Here is a 19,972-nt window from a genome sequence, read left to right on the forward strand (position 1 = left end):
GACAGATGACGTAGAGATAAAGAGGACGATTCTTGGGGAAGCTCACCGCTCTCTCTATATTGTTCACCCAGGTAGTACGAAGATGTATAGAAACTTGCGTGAAACATTCTGGTGGAGTAACATGAAGAGAGAGATTGTTAAATTTGTGGGTCAGTGCTTGACATGTCAATAGGGAAAGACAGAATACCAAAGGCTAGCGTGACCACTTCAACCACTGGAAATTCCTAGGTGGAAGTGGGAGCATATGTCGATGGACTTTGTATAGGGATTGCCATTAGCGTTGCATGTGCAGAATGTCATATGGGTAGTGGTTGACAGATTGACGAAGTCTGCCAATTTCATTCCAGTTAGAACCAAGTGACGGAGACGGGAGGTGTTCCGTACGTGTCACCGAAGTCATGGCAGAGGATGCGGACGGTGCACGATGGCTTCAGCCCATCGGACGGCAACGGTGGGGTGAGTTCGAAGTATTCGTCGGGCTGCAACGGTGGTGTGAGTTCGAAGTATTCTTTTGTTGATTTGTGGAGAACAGACGACGACAGGGAGGATTTGAAGAAACGATCTGGGAGAGTGGGAGACGAAGAAGAGACCGTGGTGAAGAAGAAGAGTAGGAAATGGAGGAAAATGCACATTTTCCGAGAGTAGATTTGCTTGATTTTCCTAACTGATGAATGTCTCTGTTTGTTTCGGCAGAAAAATTGCAGAATCGTCTAAAACGATGTGGTATCATTGCCTATTGTAGAGACAAAGTAAACGACGATGAGCCCAAATGCGGCCGTCGGGATTAGGCTGTATCACCATTGTCCTTTTCTTTTGCTTTTTGTTGTGTTGTTGTAGCAAATTTCTCGCGATTTTTAACACAATCCTGTTCGATTCCCAATCAAAAATCACTATTAATGAATCATACAAAACTAGAACTGTTTAATTACTTAATGCATGGTTACGGAAATTAAAGCATGAGCTAGCTTGATTTAATTTTGACAATCTAGGTTAAGGAGGAGGAAGAAGAAGGAAGAGATGGCGGTGAAGAAGAAGAAGCTGCTCCCTTCTCCAGGAGAAACCGAACTACGTCATCGTAGCCCATGGTTGTAGCCATGTAAAGAGGAGTGGCGCCTCTCTTGGTCTTGGCGTTAACATTGGCTCTTCCGATGCAGACTATGGCCTCCACGGTGGCTGCGCTGCCGCCCTCCACGGCCAAATGCAGCGGCCGGTGGCCTTCGCTGTCCTCGCACTCTACGTCTATGCCCTGTGCGATCAGCACCAGGGCTGCGTCCCTGTGTCCTTTGATGGCCGCTGCGTGGAGAGGCGTCAGGCCGTACTGATCGCGGTGGTTCGCGGTGGCGCCACTCTGTAGCAGCCGCCGGAGGTGCTCTGCCTCCCCTCGTCTCGCGGCGGTTAGGACTTCCTCTCCCCTTTCGAGAACCTCTGCCACTTCCTTCTGCATGAAAGAATTTTTGCCGAGTCCTAATTATCAAAATCAAGTAAATATTATTGAAAGAACACAAAATTAGTTTGAAATTTAATAATTGTGAGATGAAAATGTTACAGTTTGTTTCATAAAATATAATTTCTTTTCATGAGTTAAATTAGCAGTAGTTCTCAAGCATTCGTCATAAAATCGTGAACTCCATTTTGATTTGTAGGAATTGGAATAAAATATTAAATTTTGTATAATTTAAAATTTAAAGTTAAAATTTATTACTTTGAAATACTGTTTTATTAACTAATTCTACAAAAATAAAATTAAAAAAAAAAAAGATTTGAACGTATAGACTACTGGGCAAATCATTTCATGGTTAAGTTCACAGCAAATTAGATATTGAAATTAAACTTTTTATTTTTCTCTTTTTTATTTTGAGAATAAACTGTTTTACATTTTTTTTGAATAAATTACAAATTCATCACCGAGAACCTTCAATTTTAAAGAAATTCTAAAATTCTACCACTACTGCACTACAGTACAGGCACAAATTAAAAAACATGAAAATCACAGCGGAACAATCCACAGCAGTCTAATTTGCTATAGCCCGGTCACAAATGTCACATTAGTTACGGCACTTTAATTCTAGGTACTTACATGTCCCTTCTCCCGAGCTATATCGAGCGGTGAACGGCCACGATCAACTGGGTTAGTGGGGTCCGCACCCATGCCGACCAAGATCTCTACCGTCCGACGGTTCCCGTTAGCCGCCGCTATGTACAACGCCGTCCGACCGTCGTTACTCCTCGCGTCCATATCCGCTCCCGCTCCAATTAACAACTCAACGCACCTTGCGTTCCCTCTACTTGCTGCCACGTGCAACGCCGTACGCCCCTCCTTATCTTTCCCATCCAACGTCCCTAGCCCCTCTCGTATGATCTCCTCCGTCCGATCAAACGCAGCCGCCACGTGTAGCTTCGTCCACCCCTTCGATTCCCACTTCGCGACACGCGCGTCGTCTATCTTTAACCCTGATTCGATCAGCAAGTCAGTCACGGCCTCCGAGTTGCTCGACTCGCCGGCCATTCGGAGCAGCGACTCAGCCTCCGCCGGCGGCAACCCGGAAACAACCGATTTCTGGCGCTTGATCAATTTCGCTACTGCGTCGTAGTCTCCAAGGGCCACGGCGCGGAGGAGGAGAACGGGGCCCACGAAGGCGACCTTGAGTTTGAGGTCGCGCGTGGAGTTGGGGGGCGCTGAGGAGAAGAGTGAGTTGACGGACTCGGGGCGGGTGGACTCAGTGGCGGGTAAGGTTTTGATGAGGAAGCGATCGGAGGGGGAGCGGGGGAATGAGGAGGGAAGCTGGGACTGGGGCTTGAGGACGACTTGGAAAGCGGAGGAGGAGGAGGGAGAGATGACGCCAAAGGGTGGACTGACGAGGAACTTATGGGGAGAAGATGTTTGGACTTTGAAGGCCACGGCGGTGGTGGAGGTGAGGGAGGTCAGGCGGACGGTGGCTCGGCATTTACGATTCAGTGCGAAGTCTATGAGCACCTCTTGCTCCGACAGTTCCACTAGTCTATCCATCGCACAATTAACCAGAGAGAGAGAGAGAGAGAGAGAGGGAGAGCACAAGTCGTATATATAGCGGGTCTGAAGCCTGAACTAAGCTTGCTGAGCTGGTGTGATGGCGGGGGGAAGGATTCTGGGCCTCTGTAAGCACGTGTTCCGCGGGACCCAGGTAGGGTATTGGAGGGCCGTGATAGGTTTAGACTTTAGTCCGCCCGTGATTTAATGAGCCCACAGTCACTTTTCGAAAGGAAATTATTCTCGCGCGGAATTCCAACACAGTTGGAGTTGAATTCGAGTACTCAACGTGAATACACCCCTTAGTAAATAGTGAATCAGTGATTTTAATTCTTAGATGATTTCGCTTTGTATGATGTTTTATTGTGGAAGAGGCTGCCTAAGGAAGAATATTTTAAATCAGCTTACGAAAAAGTTATATTTGTAAGAGGTCTCATATGTTGAATTTTTCACTTGAACTCAATTTTGTAAAATCTATAGTTATATTTATTTTTTTGTTAAAATTTTGGCATATGCCTAAATATTAAGCCTGAATTCTTCAATGCAACAATGGCCGATTCACAAATCACACCTAGGGGCAAGATATATATATATATATATATATATATATATATTGTTTAAAATATTTTATTTTTTCTAGCTAAATTATCGAGTATTTTAACATTAATTAATAACAAAATGAAAAAATTAATTGATCAAAATCATGGGTAATTCCAGAAAATTATATGTATGGAAGAAATTTAATCTTCTTGAAGATTCAATTCCAATTTCACTCACAAGAACACACTCCCCCCCCGGGCATTCTCTCTCTCTCTCTCTCTCTCTCTCTCTCTCTCTCTCTCTCCCGCACTCTCTCTTCAATTTGTACTCCGAAACTAAGCTGAATCGACGATCAGATACCACCATGAGGTCCTGACTTCAATTCTGAGCAAGTTAATTGGAGCAAATTTTTGATTTGGGATCCTAGCCACCACTCTAAGGTTAAGGTGAGAAGTACAAATTATGTTTATTGTTTTAAAAATTTAATCGATTAAATTGTAATATTTAATTATTAAATTGTAGTATTTGATTATATTAAATTTTTGGAAATATTCTTGAGATTAAATTAACACGATAGGATTATATTAGATTTTTGATTAAATTGTAATATTTAATTATTAAATTGTAGTATTTGATTATATTAAATTTTTGGAAATATTCTTGAGATTAAATTAAACTACACGATAGGATTATATTAGATTTTTGAAAATATTCCTGGGATTAAATTTGTGATGCCTTGATTTTTCAACCATTATATATATATATATATATATATATATATTTGATACCGTTATAATAATAATAATAAAGTCAACCCGGACCCAAGATGGGTACCCGGGGATACCCCTGTCCATATAAATATACTGTTCATGTAGTGGAAAAATATAATACTTCTAATCCTTATGTACAGTGACTCACTCGAAAAATGAGCAACTCGAAAGCTATCCCAAGTATAGGAGTTCTATCGTGTAATATTAAATCCAAGGGGTAGATCGTCTCCTCAGGGAATGCGTTTAATCTCAGATTTTACGTTCTTCCAATCAAAATTAAAAATGCACTGAACTTAGTTCAGATTCGGGTTTTTCAAGATGGTTCAATTTCACTTTTGACAAATTAAATGACACGCAATTTAAAACTCTAAACTAACATTCACTAAATTAAAAAGTAAGAATGGAAACCCTAACCTACTTAAGGAAACATCGGAGCACACACTAATTAAAGATGGTAATTTTGAACATGGAATTAAAAACACACTATGGAACTCAATCAACACATACGTGCGCAATAAAAATCGGATCTTTAACACGAATCAAGAATGCGAATTAAAATTAAAATATCAATCAACCTAAACGATAACGGGACACAATAAAAACACGAACTCTGTATGTTATTTTTTTCTTTTTCTTTATTGTTATTTTTCAAGAAATAAAATAGAATTTAAATTGAAAGATTGATAAAAAGCCACTAATTTAAATATAATAATAACTTGAATTAAAAACAAGATAAGTAAATAAAGAGAGAATTAAACTTCAAAAGAAATTAAAACCACTTGAACAATATTCAAATAAACTCCAAGAATTTAATAAATAACTAAACAAATAAAAACAACAAAACATTAAGTTGCAATGAAAATTAAACGGAAGAAAAGAAAAGAAGAAAGAGGAGAGAGAGAAAGAGTATAAAACAGAGCATGGAGTTGCAGGGAGTCTTGTGTTGCTGGAGTTGCAGGGAGCTGGCTGGTCTACAGAGGTTGTTGCAGCTGTGCTCGGGTTGAAGCTGTAGTTGCATATGATGGTTGGCCACTGCTGTGTGTTGGTGAAATTCCTGCAGCAGTTGGTCTGTCTCGGGTTGCAGCAACTGGTGTGCTCGAGTCTGCTGTTAGGAAGAGGAGGCCTCGGTGGCTGGCCAGAAGGATGTTGCTGTGTGTGGTGCGTGGCAGCAAGGGGCTATTGTGTTGTCGGGTCTGGGGCGAGCAGTTGCTGAAGAGGAGAGCCGCCAAAAGCTGCTCTGGAGTCTGCTGTGCTTCGGTTGTGGCTGGGAAACAAGAGGAACAGAGGGATACAGGGGAAGAGGAAGAAGGAAAGGGGAAAGAACAGAGGGGGAAAGGAGGAAAGAGAAGAGAGAACGAGAAGGAGAAAAACAACAACTGAAAAAATACCAAACCCAAGAAGAAGAAGAAGAAGAAGAAGAAGAAAGAGAAGAAGAAGAACAAGAACAGAGGCAGCGTGAGAGAGAGAGAGAGAGGCTGCACTAGAGGAGGGATTTAAAAAGAGAGAAAAAAGAAGAAGAAGCCCTACCCAATTAGCCAACCCGACCCGGCTATGTATGGCCGGGTCACATCAACTATCCATTTTTTTTCATTTTATTTGTTCTCTGTTCATTGCAAATTATGCTCTTTTGGGTCCTGTATCTCACAAAACTCAAAACACGAAAGTTGTAGATGATCCTTTTCTCTTTCTCTAAAAATTTGAATCGTCTCGATCAGAGCTTGGACAGAAAAGTTATGCACAAAATACGAACAGGTATTGGTTTTGATTCCCGGGAATTTTCCCGCGACAAAAAATTACCAAAATCTCATAAATAGTGCAATAAAGTTTAAGAATGATTATTTTGGCATTTTATTAAAATATTGAATAAATTTAGACATTTAATTAAAAATATAAACGGTAAAACCCGGGTTAAACGTCCAATTACGCAGTTTCGGCGCGTAATCATACAATAACCAGAGTTCTAGAATCTCAACAGAAATACTTATAACTCCCAAAAATCCAACTGATATCCCAAAGATTATACAACATATCCCCACTCCCTAAAATAAATACACATACCCTAATAGGAACTACATCACCTCTGTCTCAGAGCTCGCTCTGCCTGGCTGCGTGAATTTCCTGAAATGTTTAAAAACTTTGGGGTGAGACACCTCTCAGTAAGTGGGAATAAATTATTATCAGTGTGTGATAAATGAGTTTTAGTTTATCATAACACACCCATATAAATATTAATTTAATAGAGAAATCATGAAAACTGTACTCATATTCATATAAATGTATATACATTTGCATCAATATATTTTTCTCAAAAATATGATCATATTCAACAAATATTTCTATGTACAAATAACATATCTGTTAAAATATAATCATATGAGTGTATCGCGTCTATAATGAGGAACTCATTCAAACCACTATCATGTAATAACCCCATATGACCTAGTTGTGCGGCTCGAAGGTGGGACCTAACCGTGGTTGGCCTACCAGGTTAGATCAAAATACCTTGTCTGTAGTACGATTGGTCCACCACAACCTCGTCCGGACCCAGGAGCAATCAACATCTCTCCGCAGGCTCAATCGACCTCTATTACCAACATGCTCCCCGAGCAGTGTGGTTGCACTAACTCAATCACTAGCAACGTTATCATGCTCTCATATTATTAACCAACCGGGTTCTTATTTCCACCACTCAGTATACATAATAATATCTTTCTAAAAGCTTTCATTTCTCATAAATAAGCTCAAGCTCATCAGTATCCATGTGTAAATAACACATCTCGTCTATAACTCATGGTTGTTCATCATATTTCATCATGTATGTGTATATCTCATCATGTTCGTGTATATCTCATTTTAACATATCCATGAAATTCGCGCTATATATTACATTTCATCATATCTGATAAAACTAGTCTGTATATATCTCAACTCAATATATTTGTATTAAACATATCCGTATATAACTCATATTACTATATCAGTATAAAACATATTTGTACATATCTTATGTCAACATATCTATTTAAAACATATCTGTTTTTATCTCAACATAAATCATGTCTCATCATATAATATATTCACATATTCATTTTATAGTAATCAAAATCCTTTTTCATGCCACATAGGTTTTCAGTATTAAACAATATAATAATTATCCAGCAAAACATAGGATAGTCCCAAAACTATTAATTCTTATACGCCTGATAAGTCAGAATATCACATATAATATTTTCATGTCATACTTTAATTTAATCAATTAATTTCCATAAATTCTTGACATAATTTAATTCCCCTTACCTAATTCCTTGAGAAATGCCTGTAGGGATCCTAAAACAGTAGGGGTGTACAAAATTTATCGAAAAATCAAAAATTGAACCGAAACCGAACCGTTTGAAGCTTCGGTTCGGTATTTCGATTTCGATCTTCGGTTTCAATTTTGAATATATTAAAATTGATTTTTTTAGTTTCGATTTCGATTCCACTTAAAAATCAAACCATAAAAAATTGAAAACCGATTATAATTTGGGAAGACCAAACTCCACTCTAGGTCCTGGTAGCTGCCGACTGTCGATTCGCCGACTGCTATGCCCTCACAAATCACAATCACAAGTCAGTGAAGTCACAAGACTCACAACACCTCCTACTCCCTCCGATGCTCACACTTACTGTGATACCCTATGAATGAAAGATTTAAAAAGATTAGATGTTACTACCCATATCAACAAGGTGCACCTTTCTTTTCGGGAGCCTTCCCATAAGAACTTCATAGTTAAGTGTGCTTGACTTGGAGCAATCTTGGGATGGTTGACCACTTAGAAAGTTTTCTCATGAATTGTGTGAGTGAGAACAAAAACACACTGAAAATGACATGTGTTGGTTTGTGGGGCCGGTCATTAGTCCAATAAGGCCCCTTGGTTGTCTGGTCTAGGTGGAGAGGGAGAGACGCAGTGCTCCCTAACAGACCCAGGTTGGGGCGTTACAAATGGTATCAGAGCCAACACCCAACCAGAAGTGTGATGAGATTCACATCGTTTGGGTTTGGAAATGTGGGTTCGCAACGAGGACGTTGCGTTCTATAAGTGGGGGAGAATGTGATACCCTATGGATGAAAGACTTAAAAAGATTAGATGTTACTACCCATATCAACAAGGTGCAACTTTCTTTTTGAGAGCCTTTCCATAAGAACTTCATAGTTAAGCGTGTTTGGCTTGGAGCAATCTTGGGATGGGTGACCACCTGGGAAGTTTTCTAGGAAGTGTGTGAGTAAGGACAAAAACACATTGAAAAGGACATGTGTTGGTTTGTGGGGCCAGTCATTAGTCCGATAAGGCTCGCCCCCCTGTTGTTTGGTTCAGGTGGAGGAGGAGAGACGCAGTGCTCCCTCGCAGACCCAGGTTGGGGCGTTACATCCACACCAACGCCGACACCTTCTGTCCTCACAAGTCACAACACCTCCGGCTTCCTCCCAAGTCCCACCCCCACGCCAACGCAGCGATGCTCACGCCCACAAGTTCCACACCGATGCAGCAACGCAGCTCACGCCCACATTTTCTCTAGTGTGAATCACATGGTTTATACATGGAGTCGGAATAAAGCATTAAAATTAATTAATTTCTGTATATAATAATATATATATATGTATGTCAGTATGTGTGTGTGAAGGAAAAAACTGAAAAGAAAGAAAACAAAGTAAGGGAATGTAAGAACCGTGTACACTCCTAGCTGCTAGTCATCCCACATCAGTTGGAAATAGGAAGGAAAAAGTTTCCCCACCTTATATATTGCAGTTGGATCTGCCTGCTAAAATGAACCATACCACACTCTCATTTGCTGCCGTGCTGGGCTTTGAATTCAAAGCCTTGGCCCAGTTAAATCAATAATTGGCTGTGGGCCTGGCCTGTGGCTTGTGGATGCTAGCCCAACTTGGCCTTAATATATTTACTGCTTGATTGTTTAAAATTTAGTTAAAACTGAAATAATCAAACCAAACCATAAAGTTGACGGTTTGGTTTGGTAATAAACCGACGGTATACGGTTCAATAGCAGTTCAATATTTTTGAAAACCAAGCAATTCGGTTCAGTTGACGGTTTTGGAAATAATTGAACCGAACCGAAATGTGTACACCCCTATTGAGCAGTGCCTGCAGCGTTCACTCAAATCCTTGTATTCACATACCTAGTTTAATCAGCTCAACCTCGGAATAAAATACTATCCTAACATCCCTAGGCTCACACGCTCCCGTTAATTGATTAAATTCTAAAGAAAACATGGGTATGATCTACTTTCCATATTTAAATTTAATTCCGAACATATTTAAAACACCGATTTGATCAAATCCCCACAGATTAATCTAATTCCAAAATATTCCCAAAAATCTAATATAATCCAATCCTGCAGTTTAATTTAATCCCAAGAATATTTCTAAAAATTGAATATAATCCAATCCTACAATTTAATTTAATCACAGGAATATTTCCAAAAATTTAATGTAATCTAATCTTGTAGCTAAATTTAATCCTAGGAATATTTCCTAAAATCTAATATAATCCAATACTACAATTTAATCAGTTAAAATTTTAAAACAACAGACATAATTTGTACTCTTATCCTTAGCCTTGGAGTGGTGCCTAAGATTAGGGGTGAGTATAATTCGGTGAAAACCGAATTAACCGGCTGAAATTGGCTGGTTCGGTTCAGGTAAAAATCCCGATTTGGTTGGTTCGGTTATAATTCTAAAAAATTTCAGTTAATCGATTTCGGTTCGGTTAAGGGTAAAAAAAATTTCAGTTAACCAATTAACCGAATTACTAATTAATTAGATTTTAAATATAATTTATGAATATAAATTTTGCTTATGCAAGTGCATTAAGGAGTTTAATTAACCTATTTGGATTCTTTGTTCTATGGTAAAATATTATTTTCATTAATAAAATTAATAAATAAGGTATTTAATTAAGTTGGATTTGGTTTTAAAAAAATTTATAATTGTATTATATTTCTAGCAATTAGTTTTAAATGATTTCGGTTAAAATCGGTTAATCGAATTATCCGAATGGGCAATTCGCTCGGGGTTGGTTCGATGTCCTTCGTTAATTCGGTCGGTTCGATTAATGGTATTATTTAACCGAATTTTTCGGTTAATTCAGTTAATTACCCGAATTTAACCGAACCGACCGTTTGCTCACCCCTACCTAAGATCCCCAAATCAAAAATCTGCTACGATTAACTTGCTCAAAATCGAAGTCGAGACCCCGTGATGGTGTCCGATCGTTGATTTGATTGAAGATTTAAGAGAAATTGAGGAGAGAGAGAGAGAGAGAGAGAGAGAGAGAGAGAGAGAGAGAGAGAGAGAGAGTTTATGTAACAACTCGGTCCTTTAAATAGACCCCGATTGCTACCATGCTTATTGAAAAACCTGTACCTGATAACAAACAACAACCACTCGCCCTATATAGGGACATATGGGTGTATCATACACATGACTGTAATGTAAATGTTGCGGAAAGACATAAACATCTATAAGGATTCTATTAGACATATACCAGAGCTTGCTATTGTATCTTCAAGTACATTTATCCAGACTTAGAACATAACCTATTATTACAACCTCCAAAAAGGTATTTCAACTCATTTTAATACACAAAAAGAACACTTACATAAGCTTAACCCAAAAACAACCTCCCAAGTCCTGCTAGCAACTAGGACCGACATCCTGATGGACCTGAAAACAAAGGTTGGATAATGGGGTGAGACACTTCTCAGTAAGGCGGAAGATATTACAATCAGTGTGTGACCATATATGCTTGTTTTAATTTAAAACTGATACGTACAACTAACATTTTCAATACTGTAATGCAACAGGTATATCGACACAAATACTATAAATTACTCCATATAAGCTTTTAAATCATGTATATATTAGAACACCGACCGGCTTGGTATGACATATTATGCCTATTTACCCTGTGGCACGGGCTGTGCACCAATAACTCTAACAATGCCCTGTTCGTGTAGGCACTACCAAGTATCAATTATACAGTCCGACTGCCCCCACCTGGTCCATTATTTCACTAGTGGTTTCATTACTCCTACAAGCCGACTATCTTTGTACCCACACTGATTCACATGTGTGGTTGCACTGTACATTACTAGCTACGAAACTGAGCCTTTAGTAACCGGAGTATCTTTTAACCCCTATGGATAGAAGTATGTTTCAACTCCGTCAAACTGAAGTATCTTTCAACTCCTTTGGTAGCAAGTTGTGATTCCATTTATCATATATACAATTTACAATAAAACATAACAACTTGTGCAATTCCAGTATTTTCGCAAAATCATACATTCATACTAGGAACAAACCGACACACACCCTCTCGTTTTACCCTTTTTATGTATATAGCACAATATATAACCGGCACCTTTTTCCACATTTTATGTATAGCAAAAATGGAACTCCAGTTCCCATAAGTCATACAAGTACTATAAAGATTTTCGCATTCAATTTCATAACAGACGTCACACTTGTTTAATAAAAAGCCCGCTATATAGTAAATAATTTAGTAAACATCATTTAAATGGAAAATAAGGGATTCATGCATCTCCTACGTTAATATTTCAGCATATATATAAAGAAATTTTGAAAAGTTTGGAGATTATACGCCAAAACCCGTATTTTTACCAAAATCGTAAAATTGCAAAACCGACATTTTCACCCAGTGAAATTTAGCAAATAAGTAGTCAAATCATACGTATAAACATAAACTATATTTTTAGCGGTTTAGTTTTACAAAACAACTGATGTAAACAAATTCACCTTACCTTAAACCCGAAACTAGAAACACGAACGGAACTGTCCAAAACAACGACCTTGGATCCCCAAAACCTAAAAACCACAGAACATTACTTCTCTATAATCTCGACTACTATACAACTACCTAAGCAAAATCGAAATCATATCCTTACCTCGATTTTTGGGAAAACCTGAAAATATTCAAAACAATGATCCGATTCGCTATATTTGTAGAGTTTCCTCCTCTGATCTACGTAGGAACCTTCGATTGTCGAAACAGATGACGAACGGCGAAGGATCGTAGAGAGAGAGAGAGAGAGAGAGAGAGAGAGAGAGAGAGAGAGAGAGAGAGAGAGAGAGAGAGAGAGAGAGAGCTTTTGGGAGTATCTTTGCCCTTAAGCAACCAAATAGGATATTTATAGGGCCCTTGACCAAGTCAAACTCGTCGACGAGGTGGCGCCTCCGTTGATGAGCCAGCCACGCAGTTCGTCGATGAAGCCATACCTTTGTCGACGAGCCCGCCTGGATATTTTCTTTGGCTCGCTCGGTATTCCCTTGTCGATGACGCTTTGAATTTCGTCGACGAACCCTGCTGAAATACCCCTTATTCCCCTTTTCTTATTTATTTTCCTTATTTGCGAGTTTGGGTCTCTACAATTTACCTTATCTCAGGAGTGATGCCTATGATGTCCTAATCACGAATCCACTCTGGTTAAAATGTTGGTGGTTGAGAATGAAACCCAGGGGTATTTTCCGTTCTTCAATCGGCGTATGATTTATCGAAGAAATTAAGGAGAGAGAAACAGTGGTTGAGGAGAGAGAGATGGAGAGAGAGAGAGAGAAACACCTAAGGCGTGAAATTGAAATGGCTCTCTAGATTTCCTATATATATATATCATATTATTCATTTAATTAATTCAATTTAATAAGAATTAATTAATTAATTATTAATAATAATTTTTTTCTATAATTCTACTAATCTTATATAACTATATTTGGGGTCGTTACATTCTCCCCTCCTTATAGAAATTTTGTCCTCGAAATTTGCTAACCAACATTGAGCAAGTCTATATACAGACTGTGACGCCCCGATTTTTGTACAATTTTTTTTCTCAATAATAAATAAATAATCACTTGTCATCTACAAATCTGCCACGCCAACAATCCTACTATCATTCATACGACCCGACCCGCATTGGGTACCGAGTAAAAAGTTATTTTATTATACAACCAAATAGCGGAAGATAATATATATATATCAGTCAGAATACAATACCTAGAGTATCAATATACACATATACACAATATTATCTCATACAGAAAAACAATACAACCCTAGGGAATCACACCTCCCTAGTCCAAACTCACCCTGTATATCAGGGTTCCAATTCCCTACTATCATGGAGCTCTATCACCTGGTCGGTCTCTGTTCCCTGAAAAATTTAGATAAATTGGGTGAGACAAATCTCAGTATGAAGGACTAAATTATTTACAGTGTGTGGTCATATGAGTTCAGTTATAACATGCTTTACTTTTCAAAATAGCATTTCATCTGAGAAAATACACTGGCAAATATATTCTCATACTCATATAGATATACAACATAAGCTTTTATAAGCTTTAAAACCATTTCTTAAATTCAATCATTCCAACACATTTTTACTTGCGAAGTTCCTGAGAATAGAGAAGATTACTCGCCCATATAGGTAGCTTCCCTCTGCCCTAATACGTTATGCAGCCGGACATGGCCACATCTGATACCTATCAAGGCACTCACCTTACTCAGTAAGCCCTCAGGCCGAGAGTTTCACTTCGCCTCAATTATTTATATTATTAACTCACACGATTCAATTTATCAATTTTATCATTCTTTATTTCTGAATTTCCATTCTTTCTTTCATTTCTCATTTTAGCCAATTTTATCATTCTTTCACTTTTCGTTTCCATTTTACTTTTCGGCTCATGAGTATCTTCAGTATCAAATACTAACATCGCGTCTGTAACCCATGGCCACCTTGAGGATCTTTCTATTCACGCCATGCTTCCCCCCATGGTCAAGGTTGTGCGGCCCGAAGGCTGGATCTAACCGCGGTTGGCCGACCCGGTTAGATCAAATATCATACACATATCGCGTATGTAGTACGAGTGGCCAACCTATAGCCTTGATCCGAACTCAGGGGGCCCAAGAACCCTACAAAATAGTTCAGTCGACTGTCATGCCACACGCTCTAGGAGTTCGTGTGGTTGCACTAACACCACTAGAAATGGTACTGTGCTCAATATCATAACCATTCATCAGGGTTCACTACCACATACTCGTAATCATTATGCGGTATTGACATTTCATCAATCATATTTCAGTATATCACAATTTAGTTCAACATAAATATTCTCATTATTTTCTGTGCATATTTCATCATCTCGTAATAATATATATCATATTTCATATATTTTCACATTTTCTCAAAATACTCATACCAGTAATTTGTACAAACTCATTTCTCATGCAAATAATTTCCACTCACACATAAATATCACATTTCATTATTTTTCACTAATCACATCAATCATTCTCATTTCAATATTTTCTCAGAAAATACTCATCATTATATTTCACATTTTTCAATACATGTGTGTGCCACACAGTTTTCATCTAATACTCATAACATATTATTTTCACACTCCAAAATATCACAATTTAAAATCACTCAAATGCCACACAATATATCTGATATTTATATCGTAATAATTTCTAGACAAAATACCATAAACACATTTTCACATATTAATTTAAACAGTAATTCTAAAAATACTGCTATAATTTATTCCCCTTACCTGATTTACTGAGAGTCTCGCTAGAACCCCAAATCCTATGCCCTTGGCGTCCGAAATTCAACTCCTAAAATTTACATTTTTCTCAGATTAATTAATTTATTTTTTTAAAATAATACCAATCTAACCTTCCCTAGGCTCTATATACCTCAAATTAATATTTAAACTAACATTTAATTGCCCCACTTAATTTTCTGAATTTTGCCTACGGGTCCCAAAATTACACCCGCGGCGCTCACCCAAACCCTAAATTCTGAAAATTCTACTTCAACCCTAGATGCTTAACATTTTAACATTTCTAAATTAATCCTAATTAATTAAAAATAAACCCCTTAATAACCCTTGTACCCCAATTTGGGGTTTTACCCACGACGACCCCACGAGAATTTTGTCCCGTTAGACTTGTAGAGAATCATCCCTAGATTCTTGTGGTGGTGTCTGTTCATCAATCAGACTTATAATTTGCAAGAAATTAAAGAAAAAAGGGAAATTGGCTTATCCTAAGAGATACGTCTACACCGCTCCTACCACCGATCCGCTCTAGTAGAAATGACGGCAGTGGAGAATGGAGTCCAGCAGTATCTTCTGATTTTCGATCGAGCGAAAATTCGCCACGTAATTGAGGAGAGAGGGAGAGAGTTCAATTGGGGGAGGGTTGTTCCTGCGCCCTGAAGAAACATCCTGAAACTGAAGCTTCAGGATGGTTACTTATATATAATAATAATAATAATAATAATAATAATAATAATAATAATAATAATAATAATAATAATAATAATAAATATTAATAATAATATATTTTATTAATAAGAATAAAAATAAAAATAAATTATTTTTTTATTTTTTATTTTAAGTTTAATTAATTAATTAATTTTAATTTTAATGTTTTTTTTTTGGAATCACCCCACTAATCTTGTATAGCCCTTTTTGGGGTTATTACATTCTCCCCTCATAAAAATTTCGTTCTCGAAATTTACTATTCGTTTACTTCCCATCCTTAGAGAAAACACTTCTTATTTTATTAATTACCCTCACTTATGGCGAAGGAATGCCGTGGTTACAACGAGGGTTCTGGGAGATTATAACTTTTCCAAAATTCTCCCAAAGCCATTTATATTTCAAAATTAAAAACACTATCTATCCTACGTTAAACTATACAAATAAAAATATACAATATTATTCCTTTCACTTAACTGGCTCAACTTTAAGCTCCATTGAATATGTGTGGATATCTCTGGCGTATCTGATCCTCTAGTTCCTAGGAGGCTTCCTCAATGGCATGATTGCGCCATAAAACTTTCACCAGTGGAATCTTCTTCGTACATAGCTCTTGTTCATTCCAGTCAAGAATCTGCACTGGCACTTCCTCATAAGTTAAAGTATCACCTAACTCCAGTGCTTCATATCTAATCATATGGAAGGGGTCTGGGACGCATTTCCTTAGCATAGCAACGTGGAATACGTCATGGATCCTAGACAGGACCGATGGTAATGCCAAACGATAGGCAACTAGACCCACTCTCTCAAGAATCTCGAATGGTCCAATATACCTAGAGCTCAGCTTACTCTTCCTCCCGAGCCTCATAACTCCCTTCATCGGCGCCACCTTCAAGAACACGTGATCTCCTACCTCAAACTCTAATTCTCATCGACGAGTATCAACATAACTCTTTTGCCGGCTCTGCGCTGTCCTGATCCTATCTCTGATGAGTCCGACTTTATCCCGAGTCTGCTGTATCAGCTCTGACCTCAATATTTGTTTCTCCCCAATCTCATCCCAGTATAATGGGGATTGGCACCTCCTGCCATATAGCGCCTCATACGGTGCCATCCCAATGCTGGCCTAGTAGCTGTTGTTATACGCAAACTCAACTAGTGGTAGATACTACATCCAACGACCTCCAAAGTCCAACACACATGCTCGCAGCATAACCTCCAGAATCTGTATCGTCCTCTCTGTCTTCCCATCTGTCTAAGGACAAAAAGTTGTGCTAAATGACAACCGAGAACCCATGGCCCCTTGCAAACTCTTCCAAAAATGAGATGTGAACCATGGGTCTCTGTCTGAAACTATGGACACTGAGATGCCATGGAGTCTAACTATCTCTTGGATGTATAACTCAGCTAATCTATCCATGGAGTAGCTAACTCTGATCGGCACAAAGTGGATAGTCTTTGTCAATCGATCCACCACTACCCAAATCGCGTCTTGTCCACACAATGTCGGCGGTAATCCTGAGACGAAATCCATCGCTATATGCTCCCACTCCCACTCAGGAATGTGGAGTGGCTACAATGATCCTGTTAGTCTCTGGTGCTCAGCCTTCACTTGCTGGCACGTCAAACACTGATCCACATATTGGGCTATCTCCCTCTTTATGTTGCTCCACCAGAAGGACTCTCAAAGATCCTTGTACATTTTAGTGCAACCTGGATGTATAGTATATAGAGACCAATGTGCTTCCTCCAGAATGACCTTCTTGATATCAGGATCGGCAGGAATGCATAACCTGGTACAAAGTGTAACAACCCGAAGAATAATGGTATTTAAATAATAAAAAGAAAGGGAAATGAAAACCGGAAATAGAAGGAGGCAGTCGACAACGTTGCATTTTGGAAAGGATAATCCCAAGAAATTTTTCAGCTCCTCGTTGACGAATACAGGAGACTCGTCAACGAGGGTATAACAGGAGCTCGTCGACGAGGATAGGACTCGCCGACAAACTTTCTACAGGACTTGTTGACGAGGTGATGTGTCTCATCGACGAGGAAATACTGAGGGGATGATTTTGGGGTTTCTGAATTTCGTCGACGAAGGGAAGAGTTCATCAACAAATTTTCTCTTGGCTTTGTCGACGAACCTTGTCGACGAGGCCATAGTTTAAATAGGCCTAAAATTCATTTTTGGCTCAATTTCCTGCGTAGAACCTCTCTCTCTCTTACCCTACGGTTTCTCCTCCTTCTCACTAAGATTTCAAGCCAGATTTCTGCCGGTTTGAGGATCTAAAGCCACCACGACGCTCCTGAGAAAGTTCTCTACAAGTCTGCCGAAGCGAATCGTCGGTGGGGCTGAGTTGGAAACCATCCCAAATCCAGGGTAACGCTTTCAACTCAATATTTAGATTTTTGACAGTTGAGGAAAGTGTAGTATGCGTAGGAATACTGAACTTTAGTTTTAGGAAATTTCGTTTTCAGGGTGCTGAACGAGGAACCCTACGGGTGTGGGACAGATTTTCTTAGGGGCTTCTCAGGAATCAGGTAAGGGGATAAACTAAGCTAGTATTGTAATGACCCGAATTTTAAATGAAATTTAAGTAATAATAGGAGGGGGAAAATGGAATTTGAATGATAGAAGAGAAAGGGAATTGGAAACAAAATAAAATAAAGAAAGAAGCTGTCAAGCTTCGTCGACGAACACAGGGTTTCGTCGTCAAAGGCTTTAAAGATTTCATCGACGAACTCAGGGCTTCGTCGACAAGAAAATACCAAGAAGGGTTCTGAGGCAGCCTGAATTTCGTTAACGAATACAGGGTCTCGTCGACGAAATTTATGAAGAACTCGTCGATGAAGATCGGGCTCGTCGACAAATTCCGTTGCCTATAAATATGAAAAATTCGATTTTTATTTCATATGCAAGCTTCCTCTCTCTCTTCTTCGGACCTCTCACTCTCTCTCTTCGATTTTGGGCTGGTTTTACGCCGGATCAAAGATCTGAGGCTATCACGACGCTTCTGGCAAAGTTCCCTACAAGTTTGTCGGAGCAGATCGTTGGGGAAACGAAGTTGGAAATCATCCCAGAGTTGAGGTAAGGCTTTTTAAGCCAAATTAGACTTTGTGATAGTTATAGAAATTGATGTACGCATGAAAATACTGATGATTAATACTGAGAGTTTTGAGTTTCAGGATATTGAGTAGGAAATCCTACGGGGGGTCAGGCTAAGATTTTAGGGGGCTTTCTCAGTAGTCAGGTAAGGGAGTAAACTAAAGTAGTTATTTTTCATGCAAAATATTATTGATTATGAGTAGTTTTATTTTTAGAAGAACATATGATATATTCGTTTATTATGAATGAAATGTACGATTGGGAAAATACTGTTATGATGCTTAAAAAGTATATATATGTATGAGATGTCAGAAAATCATGATTTTAAAATATGAAGTATGATTTTTAATAGAGCATGGTGGCATGAATATTATTTTACGTGAAATGAGATAAGATATGAATGCTTTTACGAGTAAAACATATTTTCAGGTATTGTGGAAAGATGGGTTATGTTATATTGAGTTGACGAATGTATGATAAATGAGTTATTTTCAAATGTAAATACTTGAAATGTATTTGGCGCGAGGCCATATTTATGTTATCGGCACGAGGCCATGTATTTATGCTATCGACACGAGGCCGTATTGATATTATTGGCATGAGGCCATATTTACTATGATTTTGGAACGAGGCCATACGTATGATTTTGGCGCAAGGCCGTATCTATGTTTTCGGCACAAGGCCGTAATGATGTTATGTATGATCATGTATTACATGTTATCATAACTAGGATGTTAGTTTAGTTCAAACCAGGAGCTCAGTACCATAGCTATGGGTAGATCAGATTTGGCACGAGGCCGTATTAGTGTTAACCATTCCACGAGGGGATGGGAGATGGATAGTCGATGTGGCTTTCAGTAGAGTGTGGACGTCCACTTGGCAGTCTGGACCAGGGTGTGGCGGGCCCATCGTACTTATAGACATATTTGATTCGGAAGTGGTAGGCCAGCCATTGTCAGGTCCCACCTTCGGGCTGCACAACCCGTTATGGGGGGTAATACATGACATTAGTTAGCTATTCATCCTAGGTTGATTTTCAGTATTACGAGTTATAACAGATGTTTATGTATGTTATGATTTATTAACGAATATGAAAATACATGATTATCCAGCATGATATTATGATTATTTCCAAGAGTTATGAAATATACTGTATATGTATAAGCATTTTAAATATTCATGTTGCCACACAGCTGTATTTAGTTTACTT

At 38.5% G+C, this 19,972-nt stretch overlaps 1 protein-coding gene across 1 annotated transcript; it reads right to left on the reverse strand.

Moving 5' to 3' along the window:
* Positions 1 to 868: 868 nt before the first annotated feature.
* LOC131165488 (protein VAPYRIN-like) lies at positions 869 to 3,104 on the reverse strand. The gene is made up of 2 exons (XM_058123350.1): positions 2,078 to 3,104; positions 869 to 1,438 (listed from the first exon to the last, which is right to left on the reverse strand). The coding sequence occupies exons 1-2, from the start codon at positions 3,005 to 3,007 to the stop codon at positions 986 to 988; spliced, it is 1,383 nt and encodes a 460-aa protein (XP_057979333.1). The 5' UTR covers positions 3,008 to 3,104; the 3' UTR covers positions 869 to 985.
* Positions 3,105 to 19,972: the final 16,868 nt, after the last annotated feature.

The sequence above is a fragment of the Malania oleifera genome, chromosome 10 (genome assembly GCF_029873635.1).
Source record: "Malania oleifera isolate guangnan ecotype guangnan chromosome 10, ASM2987363v1, whole genome shotgun sequence".
Taxonomy (NCBI): Eukaryota; Viridiplantae; Streptophyta; class Magnoliopsida; order Santalales; family Ximeniaceae; genus Malania; species Malania oleifera.